At 42.0% G+C, this 18,574-nt stretch overlaps 1 protein-coding gene across 12 annotated transcripts in view; it reads left to right on the forward strand.

Annotated features, from left to right (window-relative positions):
* Positions 1-18,574, forward strand: part of LOC115771744 (collagen alpha chain CG42342) — a 71,059-nt gene that overhangs the window by 41,572 nt on the left and 10,913 nt on the right. For 4 of the 12 annotated variants that reach the window (XM_030717575.1, XM_030717582.1, XM_030717576.1 and 1 more), the window contains exons 3-9: positions 6,775-6,854; positions 6,929-7,036; positions 7,181-7,249; positions 8,445-8,498; positions 8,638-8,808; positions 9,299-9,404; positions 13,877-13,974. In XM_030717575.1, the coding sequence (XP_030573435.1) occupies positions 6,775-6,854; positions 6,929-7,036; positions 7,181-7,249; positions 8,445-8,498; positions 8,638-8,808; positions 9,299-9,404; positions 13,877-13,974 (686 nt within the window). Of the gene's footprint in view, positions 1-6,774; positions 6,855-6,928; positions 7,037-7,180; positions 7,250-8,444; positions 8,499-8,637; positions 8,809-9,298; positions 9,405-13,876; positions 13,975-14,037; positions 14,131-18,574 lie in introns of those variants that run through there. The other 8 variants (XM_030717577.1, XM_030717579.1, XM_030717584.1 and 5 more) reach the window with 4 other exon arrangements.

Consider the following 18,574-nt stretch of genomic DNA (forward strand, 5'->3'; position numbering starts at 1 on the left):
GACTGATACCCTATAGCTGTTTTTTTTCCGCGTCGTGTCCCCTTAAAACTTATCGAAAGGAAATCGATTTTTTTTCTATATGGAAATAGGATGCAGCTCAAATAAATAAGCTTTGTTTTCCCCAATTCCAATCTTTCAGCATTTTTCTCTGGCAAGCTGTCAGTCAAGGGAATTAAAACAAATTGGCTAAGTATAATTTAGTTGTCAGTGGCCAGAATGAATGACAGCCGTAGACTGGGCTTATGATACAACATTCAGGGGTGGCACAAATCGAACTAAAAATATCTGTCAATTTTATTATTAGCTCAAGCAGCCAGAACTTTCCTGGGATGACCTATTAAAATTACATTACGCGCCAAAAAACACTGTTTAAATACAAATAAATATATATAAATATAAATACAAATTAAATATAAAGACAAAAACTTAAACAATAATTATGCAATCTGTTGAAAATTGCATAAATCAAATAGTAAATGTCAATAATATGTGTAATTTGCAATTAAAATCATAAATTAAATAACAAATAAAATGCAAATTTCCCAACACATGAAAATATTTTCCACATACCAGAAACAAAATAACAAATGCAGAATGAAACAAAATATAACAAAAATAATGGAATTAAATGTCAAATAAATGTGAAGCTAATTTGTCAGTTTGCCGTTTGTCAAACCGACTGACAGCGGTCAGCACTCGACTGACATCAGGGGCACAGCCCATTGAGGGGCGGGGCATTTGGTCTGATCTTCTTACCACAGCTGATAGGCGGGCGGACAAGCAAGCGCCGTCAATCAACTTGAAATGAATGGAGTTCAGTGAATGCAGCGCAATTTGCAATTAGCCGTTGTATTCTTTAAATACTGGGCAATTACCTTTAATATATATGGGCGAACCGCAAACATTTATCAAACATGGCAGGCAGGCACAAACGTGGAGGCGTGGCTTTAATTAATTGGAATGTTACAACAAGCCGCAACTGCAACAATTCCCTGTCGGGACAACCTGTTGATGCTGAAAGCCCCCAACAAATGCGCATATGAATTTGCCAATGCATCAATGTCCCAACATTTGATAATCCATGAGCTCAGGTTGTCAACACAAGCGCACTCACACACACACTCACCGCGTATGGTCGAAACAAATTAGACGGCAATAAAGCCACGTACAAACACGCAGTGCAAATAAATGGCACAAAGGCGACAACATAGCAGACAGCAGAAGCAACGATCTGCGGCAGCTGATTAGCTTACTAAATTTATGGCCATCATTTAATTGGGCAGCAGCCAAAGCTGGTGGGAAGGCGGCGAGGGCAACAACGCTCACGAGCCATTTAGTCGACGTGGTGCATGCAACAAACGGATTCACTAATGCAACAGATTTGTCAGTTATTTGTTGCCAAGCGATGCCACACTGCATGGGCGGCAGACACACACACCTATACACCCACTCACACACACACATGCACACGAAGTTATCGCAACGATAGCTTAGCTAAACAGATGCTGCAAGCAGAGCGTGTGTGTATGCGTGTGCGTGTGCGTATGCGTGTGCGTGTGCGTGAGCGTGTATCTGTGTGATATTTCATTGACAATGCAAACTTATTAAATTGATACCAAAATTCTGTTTACGCACATCTCAAGCAGTCAAGAGGCTAAACACAATGGGGCCTAAAGCCATCCGACTCGGCCCAAAGGTGGCTGATATTGATGCAAGGACAGATTGACCAGTTCGTAATTACTTGGCCCTTCAAGTGGTCGCCTTGGTGACCGTAACTCAATTAAGTCAGCATTGAATCCATTCATGTGGAATAACTCGTCCATATAAGACAAGCGTGCAGCTGTATCCTTGGCAAAGGGAGGCTATTATAACGAACTACTGCTTGCCACAAGGATGCATGCAACATATATGTAAGATTTATTATTGCACAGCAGACTTAACAATAGTAAGCCGAAATTTGGCTATTAAATTAATTAAAAGCTGTTGAGATGTCCTTTTAATTATCCAATAGACATGACACATATACCAGCCAGCTGATTTATGGTCAATGTATTATCGCCGCTTCGCTTGTGTATTAACTGGAGCCGAAAACGGGTTTTTTTAATGAGCTCTCATAAATCTGTGTGGAGCGAACCTTAACCTGTTCAGCCAGCTGTTGCAGGTTTCACTGTAGCAGCTAACATATGCATAAACATAGATTTTCTGGTAGCAAGAGAGCTGGCTCCACATTTACATTACGTATACGTATATGTAGCTGATCTGTGTGTTTGTGTGCGTGTGCGTGGGTATCGTTCGGGCAGTAAAACTGTAGGAAAACGACTTGAGACACAGGACGAAACAAAATACCGTTAGCGATAAAGAAGACAGACTTTAGTCAAGAAAACGAGAAGAATTGTTTCTTGCACCAAAAGTATCGTATATCAAGGGAGTAAGAGAGGCAGGGACAGCGCGACAAGGGCAAATAACAAGGACAAGGACATGGATGCGAACTGAAGGAGTTTTGCTGTTCCAGGAGAAACACACACACACGTACACACTTCAGCAGCAGCTGCTATGCTTTATTATACACATTTTTGTTGTCGTCGTTGCGTCTCGTATATCTTTGACATACGCAAATGCATTTATTGAAGACGCACAGCGGCAACTGGCAGACAAAATAGCAACAGCTTACAACTACCAGATTAAATCAAGTGTCCTTGCTGGCTACACAGGAGCCAAATGTTAGGGAATGGAAACTCCAGGCAAGCCATAACGAGAAAGTTTTCTCAGTTGTATCGACAGCGCGTAGAACAATTCAACAGCGCATATGAATATGCTTGTCGTTTTGTTGCCTTTTCTCATTTCTGCTGCAATTGGAACGTTGCAGGATTCAAACGGATGCGCTGGCAACAAATGTCGTGCACGACACGGCACAAGTTAAAAGTTTGCCAGCCGTGTTTGCTATGCGAATTTATTTAGCTCGCAGACGTCCTTGAAAGGATGTCGTATGGCAGGCAAATGCACAGCCAGCTGCTGCAGTAACTTAAGTAAACAGATGCACTCACACACACAGATACACACACACACATCCACACCCATACACATAAATATGTGTGTACACGGAATCCACTTCTGGGCGCGGCTAATGAAAATTCTGAACAGCCAAGGGTCTAAGCTCATTAGACAGACGCCTGCTAAAACAAAGTTTTGCTTCACTGACTGAAAACTTTTGGCGCACAAGAAAAGATCAGCGTTATTTACGCACACGCACACACACATGCATACACACACTTATTGAACTACAGCAATCAAGCTGGCAAAGTACAAACAACATGACTGCCAATCCGCAAAGATAACCGATACCCAGCCAAAAACCAATCATCAACTCTAGACGCTGCCTCTGATTTAACGCTTGACTGCATTGCACGAATGAAACTCAATTGTTGACACACACACATATACACACAGACGAACATAGCTACATATATATATATGTATTTTTTGCCATAAAATATACACATATTGCACTATCTGAGTAAAGGCAATGGGCTTTGCATCTCGAGGGATGCATATTTGGGAAAATACTTAATGAGCTAGTGGAACTATTTTAAGCAAGTTTTTAAATTACATCAGAGTCCTTGAATCCCAAGTGTGGCGGCAAAGTTGGTTAATATTATATCTAGCTGTAAAGTAGCCATTCCTGCTGTTTCCTGTGGATCATTTGCTGTGCAGCTACCTCAGTTGCCGTGTTGCGAGTCAATTGCCTCCATTCAACTGGCTGACTGTCTCCGTCCAACTGTTTGAGTGTCTGGCTTTTTGTCTATCCGGCCGTCTGAATGTTTGTCGGCTTGTTTAGCTCTTGTTTGTTGTACGTGTCATAGTGGTGTTGTACGCACGTAAACGATTCCGAGTATTTATTACGCGCACAACTTGACATAATTCCTTTTTTCCGCTCTGCCAGAAGCAGCCCCAACCGGAGACACCACTCATCCTACAGCTAAACGAGGGGATGAGCAACTGCTACTGCAGCAGTTGAACGGACGGTTGACACTGCCGCAGTGGCTACGGCTTTGGAGTAAATGCCAATTTAGTTTACTCGACTGGGTTGGGGGTGGGGCTTAAGATTGAGGACAGCATCTCGATATGGATTTATGGTCGTTGTGAGTCTGTGCGACTTGCATCATGCGCTCATTGAGAGCGTTCAATTGCCATCATCATTATCAGCAACAAGAGTGTTACATTCATATATTATCATCATTATCAAGATCATAATCAAGTGCGACGGTTCTGTCAGCGAGTGGAAAAAAACAACAAGAAAAGTTTTGACTTAACAACTTTATCCGCACTTATTTTGCCCAGCCTGAGAACCATCTATCTCTACCCAGTCTCTGGCCATGTCAATGGGATTTCTTAGCGCATTAGACAACGACAACAACAAGCACAACTAGAACAACAACAAACGCCATTAACAGGCAACAAACTGTTAGCCAAAATGGCGGCAACCGTCGCCGCCATCAACGGTAAAATAATACGAAAATACGAAAAATGCGGCGTTAATGGCAATCCAACTGGGAAAGATGGCAACGCATGTGAGGGCAAATGATATTATGATTATGATTATTATGTTGTTATTAGATTAAGCGCTATTTTAACTTCTTCTTGTTTCTTGTTTTTTTTTCCCTCTCATTTTTCTAATGCTGCCCCATTTGCTTTTGTTTCGCTCACTTCCGATGGCATTGTTAAGTCGACTCTTTTGGCACTGCGGTACTTCCGCTTGGCTTTGGCTTACGACACTTGATGCCCCAGTTGGCCAAGTTACGAAAGTTGCCTCAAGTACCTCCGAGCGCTGGCTAAGCAACCAGGCAATGGCCGTGCATTGTTTCGAGCTGTGCCTGCGTCTTATCCACGCTTAATTGGTTAGCTTTTATTACTTGGCAAGTGCTGCACAGTAAGCGCATAATTTTTACTTTGCCACCGCACTGCACAGTGGGCCGCGAGTAGATACTCGTGATGTACTTGGCCTATAGAATAAAACTTTCAACATTACATATGGCTTGTACTCCAAAACTATTTACCAAGCCTATAAATATCAACGGAGAATATGGCCGAGAACTTATATTTATGCCGAAAGTTCTAGCCAAAATCTTCTGTGCATAGTTGTCTTAACTAATTTAAAAGAGTTCTGCATTATAATTAGATTGCATAATTAGTGATAGGAGAGCTTCAGAGAAAACTAATTCAGGAAACAATTTTCTGTTTCTGTCTGTAACACAAGTGGATCACTTTGAAATTTCTCTGGCAGATACTAGAGGAAACCAAGTGCAATGCCAACATCATTCCTTACCTTTTGGTAATTTCTTTTAATGACACCTTCTTCTTTCTTGCGTATCCGATCTTTGTATGTAAAGTAAAGCCCGGTCTTTCTTATGTTTGCGCGGTTCTTGGCCCAATGTGACGGGGCAAATGAAATCTTTTTTTAATTAAATGAGCTGCCTGCCTTTGAGGGGCGTTGCTCCGGTGGAGTCATGCTGGCTGGTCTACGTCTGCCTGTGGCTGCTCACATCGCACCTACACAATCTGCCACACCCACACCCGTACATATAGACGCCCACATTCAGACAGCGACGCGTGCCGTGCTGGGCCGGGCTGGGTCGGGTCGGTTCGGTTCGGGCCTTTTTCACTTTGGTAGTTTGTGGCGTCATTTTGGCGCGAAATGAATTTAAATTGTTTGCTGGCGTTTCCTGCATTAAAGGCAGCTTCCTCGGCAGCTCCGACTCTGGACTTTTCTTCAGATTCACTTGCACCTTTTTTTCGAGAACAGCTAGAAACGGAATTACTTAATTACAACAATTATTAAATAGCAGCCGAAAGGTCTGCTTTTTCTCCGCCAGCTCCAAAAAAAACAACAATAAAAGAAAAGTATAAAGTAAAAACGGCGCGTGTTTCCTGTTGCTTTTGTTTTTCTCATTTCTTTATATATATATATTTTGTTTTGCGTTTGTTATCATGTTTGTAGCTGGCTGTTATTTTAATTAAATATTTTCACACCTACTTCATTTGAGCAACCCAGGGACGCGACCAGACATTCATTTCGCTGCCAGCATCTTGTCTTGGCCTTTATGTAGGTGTTAATTTCCTGTCTCCAGGCAACAACAAAGGACACTCAGCTAAAACAACAGCAACAGCAGCACCAGAAACAGCAGCTAGTGTTTTAAAGCTCGGTTCTAATAAGAATAATTGCCAAGACTAGCTACAAGGCACGATGCCTGAAATTTTATGCGCCGTAAAATTGCATGCGAAATAATTGAAAAGCATCGAGTCGAGTTTTTGTCCTGTTTGAGACGCAGCGCTCTAGCTGCTCCTGGCTGCATCAGCACCAGCGGCAGCAGATAAAGTTTTCCACAGCGCTGAAATAATAGCAGCCAAAGTGGTTATAAATATTTTGTGCACAGTTTCTGTTCTGTCCCCCTTCTGGCCCCTTTTGTTTCCTTCCTGCTGCAGCGAAAGTCATTTTTCAGCTAAATGAATTTGCGAAAGTTGCGGGCAAAATGCGCAAAAAACGGTTTAAAAAAACGAAGCAAACTTGGAAAAAGTAGCGCCTGGCTCAGAATTCGCTGTGTCACTGGACGCAGGCTGCGGTCAGATACAAAGTTCAGAGCGTATCTAATGAGGCGGAATCGGTTGACCTTAAGACACAAGTCAGACTTTGCCCTTTGCAGTTAACTTAAAAATAAAATAATAAAAACAAAACTTTACCAATTCTCCACTGACAGCGAAATTGCATTTCAATTGCAGGTCCACCAGGTCCGCCCGGTCCGCCCGGCAAGCGAGGGAAGCGCGGCAAGAAGGGCGACCCCGGCGACAAGGGTGAACCGGTAAGTATTCAGGGGAGAAGATGATGTAGTTCTTTTATGCAGAAGTGCTCAACTTTTTTGTTTTTTTTTTTCAGGGTCTCAACGGCATCAGCGGCGAGAAGGGTGCTGCTGGTAACCCCGGCGACAAGGGCCAAAAGGGCGATACCGGCCATCCGGGCGTGGATGTCTTCCAGACAGTCAAGGTGAGTGTAAATCGCGGTTCTGCTCAAATCGGCTGCTGCAAATCTGCATACGAAATCGGAAAATTGAAATCCAAAAATGTTATTCTAAAATTTTTGCAAATCTCTAACCAAACGCTCTGCTCTGCTTTATCTGCATTCTCCCAGGGCCTCAAGAGATCGGTGACAACGCTGCATGGCGGCACACTGGGCTATGCGGAAATTGTAGCTGTTAAGGTATTTTTCAGCCATAAATACGTTTCAGCTGCCGTACTCTAGACATGACAGCCCCCTCCCCAAAACCCTAACCCCAAACCTAAACCAAATTCCCAACCTCGCCCCGCACAGTAGCTACTGTGGCACATGACCATGGCCATATCTCAAGGCAAAATGCAGTTGGACAGAGAGCTGCAAATATTTGCAACTTGTTGTCCTCTGGACTTGTCCTGTCCTTCGTTCTAGACGCACTTGTAGTTGTTTTTATTGTAGTTGTCGTTGTTGTTGTATTTTATATTTGAACTTGTTTACTATCCTGCTCATTGTTGTTCGTAATGCTTTTAACTTGGCTCAGCTCTTTGGTTTAAACAGCACCATAAATTTGTTGCTACTTCTGCGTGGCCATGCTACTGTTTAGTCATTTTGTTGCATTGGGTAGCATACCAGACGCCCATTCCGTAATGCGTGTACTTGTGCAATTTTAAATGTCTTTCGAATATTTCACATGGAATTTTTATCATTGCTTTCATGTTAGTTGATATAGTTTCTTGTTTATTTTATTTAAGCCTGAATAATTTACAGACATTTATCTTGGCCACGTTCAGCTACTCGTTCGGCTTGTGATTTGCGTGCTCATTCGGAAATATGCCGTTTTGTAAAAATCTTTTTTCCAGCATTTGGCAGCCTAAACAAAATCAATTTATTATAAAAGCCATAAATATACATGGACTTCTTTTGACAGTATTCCATTAATATGGAAACATTGTACAAATACATTGAATTATTATAAAAAGTGTCCGTATATTTGCAAATGTATTTTCAATATTTACTTGTTTTTGTTGAGTTGAGTCAAATAAAAACACAAACAGGGCGTTAATTCTTTATAAAAATTATTTGCTTTTGTCCTTATTAACACGGGTTATGCTTAATTGGTTAGCTTTACGCTTTAATTTTTTTCATAAAATATTCCTTGTTTATTTTGTTGGAATTAAATTTTGTAGTTAGTTTTTTCAATGTAAACTTTTATTTTTGCGTAATTGTAAAAATTTACTTATTATTCCTTTTCCATTAGCTTTTTGAAACTAAATTTGCTTTGCAGCAGCTAATGTTTACATTTGTATTAAATTTATTTTTTTTTTATATTTTCATTAACCAATTTATATTTTGTTTTACTTTTGAACATTTTTCGTTAAATCCTTTATGTGTGTGTTGTAAGGACTTGCAAGAAGCGGGCGTTAACGTATCCGCTTCAACGGTCATACAGCTAAAGGTAAGTTTTCGGGTCCTGGTATTTTTCTTTCATGCCTCCTACTATGTGGTTTCATCTTTGTCTGCTGCACGTGCCTCTCCATTTAAGCGGAATATGTGTGGGATCTTGATGCTAATAAACATGTTTTTCAATAATCTAGGGTGAACCTGGCGAGCCCGGCCCGCCTGGACCCCCAGGCGAACCTGGCAATCCAGGCGTACCAGGCGAGCGTGGACCACCTGGCGAAACTGGACCGCAGGGAGTGCAGGGCGAGGCCGGCCAGGCAGGACCGATTGGACCGCCCGGCGTGCCGGGCGCACCTGGCACAAAGGTGAGTGATTCACAGACAACAAAAACCGAATTACCAAAAGGGACACACAGACAGAGAGGGCGGCTACAATAGGGATTGAAAGCGATTCATAAGTAAAACAAAGATGTCTCATGGATTAATGCACTATTTGTATCTGTTGGATAAACACTGTGACGTTTTAAGTGACTACGAATGAGCCATCGTCCGCCTGTACGTGTGTGTGTGTGTGTGTGTGTGTGTGTGTGTGTGTTTGTTTGTGTGATTGGGTATATGCATTGTCCGTGTGCTGTCTGCTTTTGTTTTTCCGATTTTCCCATTGTCTTTTTCTCGGTTTTCCACATTATTTATCGTTTATTTATGTATTAAGCGCCCCTCTCTTTTTCCCCTCGCATGTCTCTCATCTCTGTGTGTCACCTTTTTGCCTTGGTATTTCCACTTAATTTTCCAACAGTCAGATATCAATACAGATGCAGCCCTGTGACTCATTGAATCGTTTGCTTTTCGTTCACAGGGTGACAAGGGCGATCGCGGTGATCGTGGCCTCACCACAACCATCAAAGGTGACGAGTTCCCAACGGGCATCATCGAGGGTCCGCCGGGACCGCCTGGACCACCTGGTAAGTGTCATAGAGCCAAAACTCCCTAGAGCCAGCTGCCTCTCAGTTTGTTTTTGTTTGAGGGCCACTTAACTCACAGCTAAAGATACAGATACACCCGGACTAGTCGTAAACTACGTTAACCGCAGCTTATTGATGTTTGAGAATCGATCGGTGCGATGGGTTTTTCAAGTGTTGCCACGCGGCCGTTTGGCTGCTCAACTGCGGGTTGTGTAATTTATTGCCAGATGACTCTGGGAATAGTGTTCGCCCCTGGCCCCAACCTAATTGAGTCATTGACTAGCGCTGTCCCATTAGAGCGCATTTTGGATTTTGATTTGGGCCTTTGGTGTGAAAATCAGCTCGTTAAAATGTAAATCAAACACCAAATGCATAGCTTCAAATGCGTTCCGTGCATTTCCGTTGCTGTTTTTATGGCCGCACAAATTTTTGAGATATTCTCGTTTAAATATAGTTTTTTTTTTTTTTAGTTTTAGTTTTGTTTTTTTTGTTTCCACATTTGGAAATTGGTTTGCCTGCCGCATTTTGCGATAACATTTACGACCTTTGTGTTTTGTGTGCTGCCGCATGCCGCAAAGTTTGACGTCGACGTCAATTAAATGCTCCACAATTTGTTGGCAGCAGCCGCCCACTCGCTCCGCCCCGATGTCCGGCCCCTACACACGCCCATTCGCCCACAACAGCTCGTACAATTTCCATTTGCTGGCTGCTTTTACGATCTGGCCTAACATATTTCTGCACTTTATGCGATTTTAATAAACGAAAATAACCCAAGCGCGCCGTTCAAATAGTTGAAACGCTCTGGAATCCAAATCCGAATTTGAATCCGGCGTTTGTCATAAAAATTTGTATACCCGGACAGCTTGAAACACTTACCGCAGTCATAAAAACGCAACTTTATGTCATTTATGTTGCTTTTAGCGGCTCATTAGTATAGCTACTCGTTCCACGTTCCAGACGCAGCGCATGTCTAGAATGAAGCATGCGGAATGCAGCATGTGGTAAAACTATATGTAAGACTATGTAATTACCTTTGCCCCGAGTCGGACCCTCTCTGACCAATTGTTTTATTAGGGGTCCTCAGTGTGCGCAATAAATAAACAATACTCAAGCCTTAGGGTGTACGGCATAGACATTCCTAAGAAGCTAAGAGATGAGTCGTAAATGTCAGCATAGTAACAAGCTATAAAGAATATATATTCATTTTTATTTAAGCAAATAAAAACTATCGGCTATGTTATCCTTTAAAAGGCCAATAATGCTGGAGCATAATAAAAACCAAATCTATTGTTTCTTTGTAAATATTGCCCAAAACGATTCTGAATGATTATTAAACATACCCTTGCATGTTAATAGACTGCTTTGGAGAGGAAGTATTCGTAGAAACACATTGTTATTGAAGATAAAAGTAGATTTAATATTGGTTATTATTATTCAAACACCTTTCGACTCATTGCCTCGAGCATTGTGCCCGACAGAGACGTTGTCAGTTTTTGATTATAGTCACAAAAGATCAACCCTGAATTCTATTGCACTTAGATATTAATACTAAACTTGGATTGACAGCACTACACACAGCCGGAATACATTAGTCGAAATTTTCTATCTTCAGAATACCCCTAATGCATGTGATCAACAAGAAGTATCAATTAAGCGCTCTACACGACCCGCATCGAGCAGCCTCCCACTTACCTTATCAGAGCATCAAGGCGCTATATTTGTAGTTGGTTTTGTTGTTGTTGTTTTGGATGTTGTCGCAGTTGTAAGTTGCAGTTGCGTTAATGTTGTGAGCATTGTTTTTAGATTTCTTGCTAGTTTAAAACAAGATCTGCTGCTGCGATAGCCTCAGTTGTCGACAGTTACCAAGCGCCCAATGCAAAGCCCGACCCTTGTCCATGGTCCCTACTCCCAGGCCTGGGACAGTTCTATGACTGTGCTGGGCTGTGCGTTGATGGACATGAAATTGCAATTTATTTTCTGAAATCAGCGCCAGAATCGAGTCGCCAGCTCATGGGACATGCGTCTGCGTCAGGGTCTGGTTCTGCTTCTGGCTTTAGTCATTTGGGCTTGATTTGAATAAATTGAATGTCATTTGTATTTGGAATTCTTTCGTCTGGTCGCCACGTCTGTGGTTCATTCTCTCTCTGTCAACTGCTTATCTTATCGTTGTCGTAATTAGTTAAGCTGACTTGTGCTTTATGTGTGGGCAGGCCCATAGCTGGACCTGGGATATGTTTCGGCAATTTAATGTGTCATTTGTATTTTGCGTCTCCAGGAGAGAGCAGGAAATGCTGGCGCAATGGCAGCGACAGCAGCTGGTCCAGTCCCAACTGTAATACCAAAAATTTCAATTTATTTGCTGATTTATTTGAATTTCATTTGAGTGTATATTTTGATTGCATTTCATCCGGGTAGCTACGCTCTGCTTGGCTCTGCTTTGCATTTGTCCCTTGCTTTGTGTACGAAATTAAAACTTATCATTTGCACTTCATCTGCATTGCCTTTTTGGAAAAGCCACAAACAGAAAAACAGCAAACAAAGCACAGAGAGAGAAATGATAGATGCCTAGGGAAACGCAAACGGACCAACAATCCAATATCCTGACTCTATAAATCCACTGCAGGCCCCGCGGCGCTGGTCAACTTGTTGTCGGCTCCTAGCAATAGTTTTGATTGTGGCTGAAATTGTCGCCTAAAATGCTTAACGGTAAATTATGCCGCCATAAATACTTACCGAGCCCGAGTCCGAGTCTGAGTCTGATTCGGAGTCCAAAACAAAGCGGAACAGCAAAATACTTAATAAATAAACAACGGACGACCAAGGCATAGGACCCATAAACCAAATGCCAGCCAGACTGTAGGCAGGCAAATTTATGCGCCCTGGCCAAGAGACGAGAGGAGAGCGTGTGTCCTGGCAACTCAACGAGCCGGGTCCGCCCCAAACGCAATTTTACGAACTTAATAAATTTTCTATATCTTTTCACAAACACACACACACACATTGGGACAATGCACATACACGTACACAGGCATATTTTGACAAGCCGCACAATTGGATTTATCTATGATATGAATTCTGTATGCCTCTGTGTGTGTTACGTCTATTTATCCCCCAGTCTGTGGCTGGGTGTGTATGTGTGTGTGTCTGTGTGCCTTGTATAAATGGTCGCATTTAATGGCCTCAGCCAGAAAAACAATTTCTCATTATATTAACTAAACAGGTCGTCACATCGATGTTGTTGTTTCTGTTGTTGTTGTTCTCTCGTTGTCGACGCTTTTCAGTGCCACAGTGGAGCAAAGCTAGTTTAATGTTGACAGATTTCGAAGCAGCCCAAAGCATCTGAAACTTAATTTGACGGCGTAAACCTATTTTGAATGCAAGATAATACAAGCTACAAATCGAATAACTCTGCAAATATGTCTAGAATTTTTAGTTATAAACGTTGCAGCAGCAAAATGCAACTGAGGTAAATAGGTCAAGTTACTTGAAAGCCGCACGCTTCATTAGCATGCAACGAGCGGTTTTGGGTCACGGTTGGCCTTAGGCATTTCATTTTGGCAAATAAACAATTTGCATTTCAAACTAAACCCGAAAGCCATCAAGAGCAGCAACTGCCGCTTATCGCTGCCAGCATCATCGCCAGTTGAACAAATTGCTGACCGAAAACCCGACAAACGCTTGTTGACTGACAGATGAACGGTGACAGTCCATCGAGCGGCGATAATAACGGGTGTAATTACAAAGCTACGACTGAGCCCCGCCTCTTGTTTGCACCACACTTGACGCATCGCGTGTCAGCGTCAATATAAGCGGTGCACTCTAAAAAAAAGTTGTACGCAACTTTAGGCCGGATGAAATTTAAAGGATATAAATTCAAATCTGCAATAGGCTAAGCTTTAGTGTTAACAAGAAGGATCCATTAGTGGTTACAGGAAGACAGTCTGTTAACGATTATGTTAAGCATTACTGGTAACATAAAGTCAGTCTGTTAAAGATGATGTTAAACATTAGTGTTAAAAGCAAGTCTGTCTGTTAAAGGTTATGTTAAGCATAAGTGTTAAGAAAAAGGGCTTCTGTTAAACTGAAACACACATCCTTTCACAAATCACATCAAGTCAAAATAAATTATATCAAAAAATAGTACATAATCAAAGCAAAGTAACTCGAGCTGCTATACGTATAAGAATTAGCAAGAAAATAATTAGAATTCAATAGCTTTTATATAATTATATTTTTTGTGAATAATCAGCCTAGAGAAACTAAGAGAATTATCCAAAAACACCATTAGATATTACTACATTAAAATATAAAATATCCTAGAAATTTAAATTCTGGAATTCATCTTTAACAGAAGTATCTTGACTTTTTCTCCAACTGTAATTGTACGTTTGTGTAGTTGGCTTTTGCATATATTTGTACACTTTGTGCTATTGAAATCATTCACTTTAAATGCCAAACATTTAAATTTACAGGTCCGCCCGGAGACCGCGGTGAACGCGGCGAGGTGGGACCCATTGGACCGGCCGGGCCGCCTGGCGAGAAAGGACCACGCGGAAAGCGGGGCAAGCGGGTAAGTGTTACGGCAAACCGAATAACCAATGCGAAAACTCGCTTTGCACTCAATTTTAATTAGAAAACAGCGACGGCTGCAAATTAAGTGCGAGCTCGAAAAATTAAAAGATGATGAAAAAACAGCACAATAATAATGAAGAAAATGTATTAATATGTAAATTGAAGTGTAAATCTTTGTAAAAATGCGTAGAAGCGTAACACAATAATTTACATACTCGTTAAATTAATCTGTAAATATTTGTGCAAACTGAGAGCTACGTAACCTGTATATATTTAGGGCGCATCCGCATCCTTTCGCATGGCCAGGCACACAGGCACTGCCACCTGGCGTCCGCTACTTTGCATGCTTACTATGTACATACGTATGTTCATACATCAATCTATTTATGAGCAATATGTGTATGTGCCTTTGACTGTGTAATGAGCATGTAGCCCCAAGGAGATGCGCTCAACTCTCAAACTAAACTCATTACAGCTACAGACCTGAGGCACATCCAGAGCGATGGAAAGACCTTGATGTAATGCCCTTGATTAAGTCTTAAAGTATCTGCCAGATACGCACACTAAATTGGAGCTCGCGCGTAATATAAATATTCCCTTTAAACTGCTGGCATTTGCGTAAGGGCTGCCTCGCGGCGCGCAAAACTATGTCGACACACGTTGGCGCCTCATCGAAATTGTCAAAAATGTTTTGGCGCTTAAATCTGATGTTTAATTTATGTGCCGCATGCCTCTGGCTTAGAGGGAGTATCAGCAACATTTATCTAGGCATTTGTGCCGTACGTTATGTGCGTCTCCTCTGGAATGTCAACAGTGCAAAGATACTTAACATTTTTATTGGCACTTGGTGAGTCAGTCGGCAGCTGTTGCCGCCCCGTGACGTGCTGATGGATGCACACCACGCTGGAATCAGCTACGGATTCTCATATTTTGCAAAAGATTCCTGTGTATATAAACGCACGCATGGCGGATTGATGGTGGGGTACCTTGAAGGGGGCCGTATGAATATGTATCTAGAACGTGTTTGTGTATGTTATGAAAAATGCATAAGCGCCGGTGGCAAACGGAGATGTGCTGGAGCTTCGATAGGAGTTGTTTCTTTTACTTTGGCCACTCCACAAATATTTGCGCGTTTTGCCAATTTTCGTAAAAATAGTCTGATTATTGTTCAACACACGCACATACACATACACACGCACACGCATAGAGAGTAAGCCAAAAAGTGGCAAATTCATATAACACGCCTTTGGCCAACTGCTGTTGGCCCCGTCAGCGGCATGGGCATTACTCTGGCGTTTACTGTTATTTTTGTTACTGTTGCTGATATTGTTGTTGTTGTAATAAGGCGTAATAACAAAACAGCGGCAAGCTCAAACCCAAACGGAGTTCCAATACGGCCAGAAGGAAACACCAAGAACAACATTAAGCGGCAGTGGCAACTGGCAACGTGCAGCTTCGCTTTTATGACTTCTGCGTCGATTTTCTTTGAGTTAGCCGAGAGTTGTCTCAATGCTTTGCAAAGCTAAGCTAGAGCTGACAATTCAACTATGTACAATATATATAAATGTTACTGATGTAACTTACTACGTAGAAGATACTTATTTAGTTCAGATACTCTGACTTATTCAAGTATATAAAAGAATTCTCTGCATATTCCTAAGTATTCAAACTCTTAATACGGACACTCTGATATATCAACATACATAGCACAGTATCTGCTGACTTGTTAGGTATGCTGGCATACTTTACTGGCTAACCTCTCGGCTTGCTTCAGCTGCGGGTAATGCATGCCGCGCCTCCTGCCACAGTATTTTCAATGCTATGCGCACTCGTGCCATGGTGCTCGAATGTGCCGATTACATTGTTCTGCCCCTGCCTCTCCCTCTCTTGATCAACCTCTCTCTCTATGTATTGCTGAGGCGCTGCAGCGACGTGATGTCAAAACAAATGAAAGTCATAAGAAACGGCAGGCAGTCGCAGCTCCCTGGCTGCCTTTGGCAAACAAACAAAACTTTTGGCAACAAACAAAAGTTCGCGCGCGCAACATCTCTGCCTTTCTCTGCCCGCACAGATTTAGGCCCAGGCCATGGCGCACCGAGGCAATGTTAAGCATAAAAAATTATTTGCAACAATTGCCATCTCTTCGATGAAGGCCGGGCTGCTCCCGAAGCTGCCGAAACGTGACGGCTCCCGGCAACTACGGCAGCGGGGCGTCGATTTTTCAATTCGACTATCAGCGGCTTTGGTTTTCCGAGGAAAGCCTTCAAGCCAAAGCCAAGGCATTCGGATGAATGGAAATGTGAATGATATACATTATCAATGTATCTGATGATTATGCGAAATGCTGAAAAATTATGCTTATGGTGCCTCATGCGGCACATTCAAACTTGCAACACATTCGCTTAGCAGCAAATAAGAAAATTCTATGAAAGTTGTTCAAAATTTAGCGCGTTGCTCGCATGAAAAATTCGTGTAATTAGTTCAGCAAGTCGTAAAAAAATTCAAATTGCTCGTGTTCCGTTTTGGAAAACATTTATCCGTCTAGCGCCATAAAGCCACGCCCCCTGCTAAGACGCCTAAGGCGTTGGTTTTGCATCTGGCAATATGATTATAGCCGAAGCAGCAACAATTTTGACTCGCTTGCGTCGATGCTCTTGCAGATTATATATAAATATCGTCATGACAAATGCAACTGCTTGAATTCAGCAAATACTTTTTGATTTCGTCAAATGAGGAAAATTAAGTTTACGAACGCTGCAAAAGAAACAAATAGCTTAATATATCAGAAAGGGTATTAAATCTTCGGCTCACTGTTGCCGATTTCTTGCTGCTGTCGTCGCGTCGGCTACGTCCATAAAAAACGCAATTGTAGGCATTATAAATTTGACATGTTATTCTCGTCGCCTCGTCAGAATAAAATGTTCATATGAGAATATTGCGTCATTTGAAGGGGGCGAATTTGGACGGGGTGTAGTGGAGGAGGCGACGTGGACCTAAATGAGTTGCGATGTGATGGAATAATGCTCTACGCAAAACTGAACATATGTGTCAGGCGACATACATATGTATGGGTATTAATATTAAGTTAAGATCTGTATATGAATTATTGATGTAGAAATTTAAAACAAATGCGGCAATAATGTCACTTGACTTATATTCAAGAAAATTTCGCAGTCGCAGAGATATATTTAGACAAGCATTATTGAAAGTAGGTGAGAAATGTTTTCCTTTGAGTGTATAGCATTAAAGGTTAATTGATTGTATTTTTCATTTTGACGCCGATTCTCCATTGCACTCAAAGTTCACTAATAAATGTCCTTTATAAATATATATGTATATATGTAATATATATGCGCAGCCAATTGAAGAGAGACAATTCAAAATAAATTGTCCTTTCATTTGTCGCACGCAATATTTCGTTTGCATATTTTAGCGCCGACGCATTTTGCGAGCGTTGCCGCATCTAATATACAATTTACGATCAGGCAACATATTAAAAATTTAAATTAATTTCAAACTTTTTGACGAGTTTCGTTGCTGCGAGCAAGGGGAGAGCGGGGCAACGGGGCGTATGATGAATATCCAATGACTGTCCAACCGGAGCAACGGGCGGCATTTGCAGAGTTATTTGCCATTTATTATGCGCGTTGACGTTGCGTTGGCTTTAGCTGTTTTAGATTTGCTTTGCCATTTCTTTTTTTATTTTAATAAAGTTGAAACAATATTTCACACACACACACATACACACATATTTCCTAGACAAGCTCCGCCTGAAGCGTTGCGGTAAAAACTGTTCTTGAAGCATTTATGTCAAATTTATGTTAATATATTTTACAATAGTCACTTTACTCACCCCATGCCCATGTCACATCAGCGTGTGTGTTGTCTTTTGGGCCTCAAAATCTGCATAAATTTCCCAGGCTGCGCTCTCAGCTCCCAGTTCCCAGTTCCCAGTTTCTAGCTTCCAGCTCACATTTCTTATCAGCAGCAATGGGCAAGTTTCTTGTGTGCCTCGTGTGTGCCTTGGGTAAATAGAGTCATAAAAATTGCCGTTGCCGTTGCCGCAAAAACAAAAACAAACAGAGAGAAAAAAAAACTTGCAGATTCGTTACACGTTATACAACACCGCCCAAAGCCCGCCCAGTTGCCTGGTAACATGAGCCATGTCCCGACCGGAAAGCTGCTGGCCAGAAAGTCACTCGCATGTGGCGCACCACTGACGACGCGAAGGCGACACTTTGCGCCACTTTGAAGCCAGCCACAGTTTTCCTTGCAAATGAAAGCCTTAAAGTTGCTTACGTGAAAAGTCTAAACGACTGCTCCGTTTAGTGTGTGTGAGTGTGAGTGTGCGCCTTTGTTTGGATGTGTGCTTATATCTTCATGTCTGTCACTCAAAGGGTTCACATTCGTTGGCGTCTTTTCGCCGGCAATTCGTTTCGGGTGTTGCCTAAACGACGCAATAAGCTTAGCACTTTCCTCCAGCCCAGGAAAATCTCAGGCTGAATTTTCATTGCTTCTGCTCGACTTGACTTGACTTGAGTTGAGTTGGCTTGAGTTGGGTTGGGTTGGGTTCGGTTTATAGCTCGATTTGATAAGCC

The sequence above is a fragment of the Drosophila novamexicana genome, unplaced genomic scaffold, assembly GCF_003285875.2.
Source record: "Drosophila novamexicana strain 15010-1031.04,08,12 unplaced genomic scaffold, DnovRS2.1 tig00000108-arrow-pilon, whole genome shotgun sequence".
In the NCBI taxonomy this organism is placed as follows: Eukaryota; Metazoa; Arthropoda; class Insecta; order Diptera; family Drosophilidae; genus Drosophila; species Drosophila novamexicana.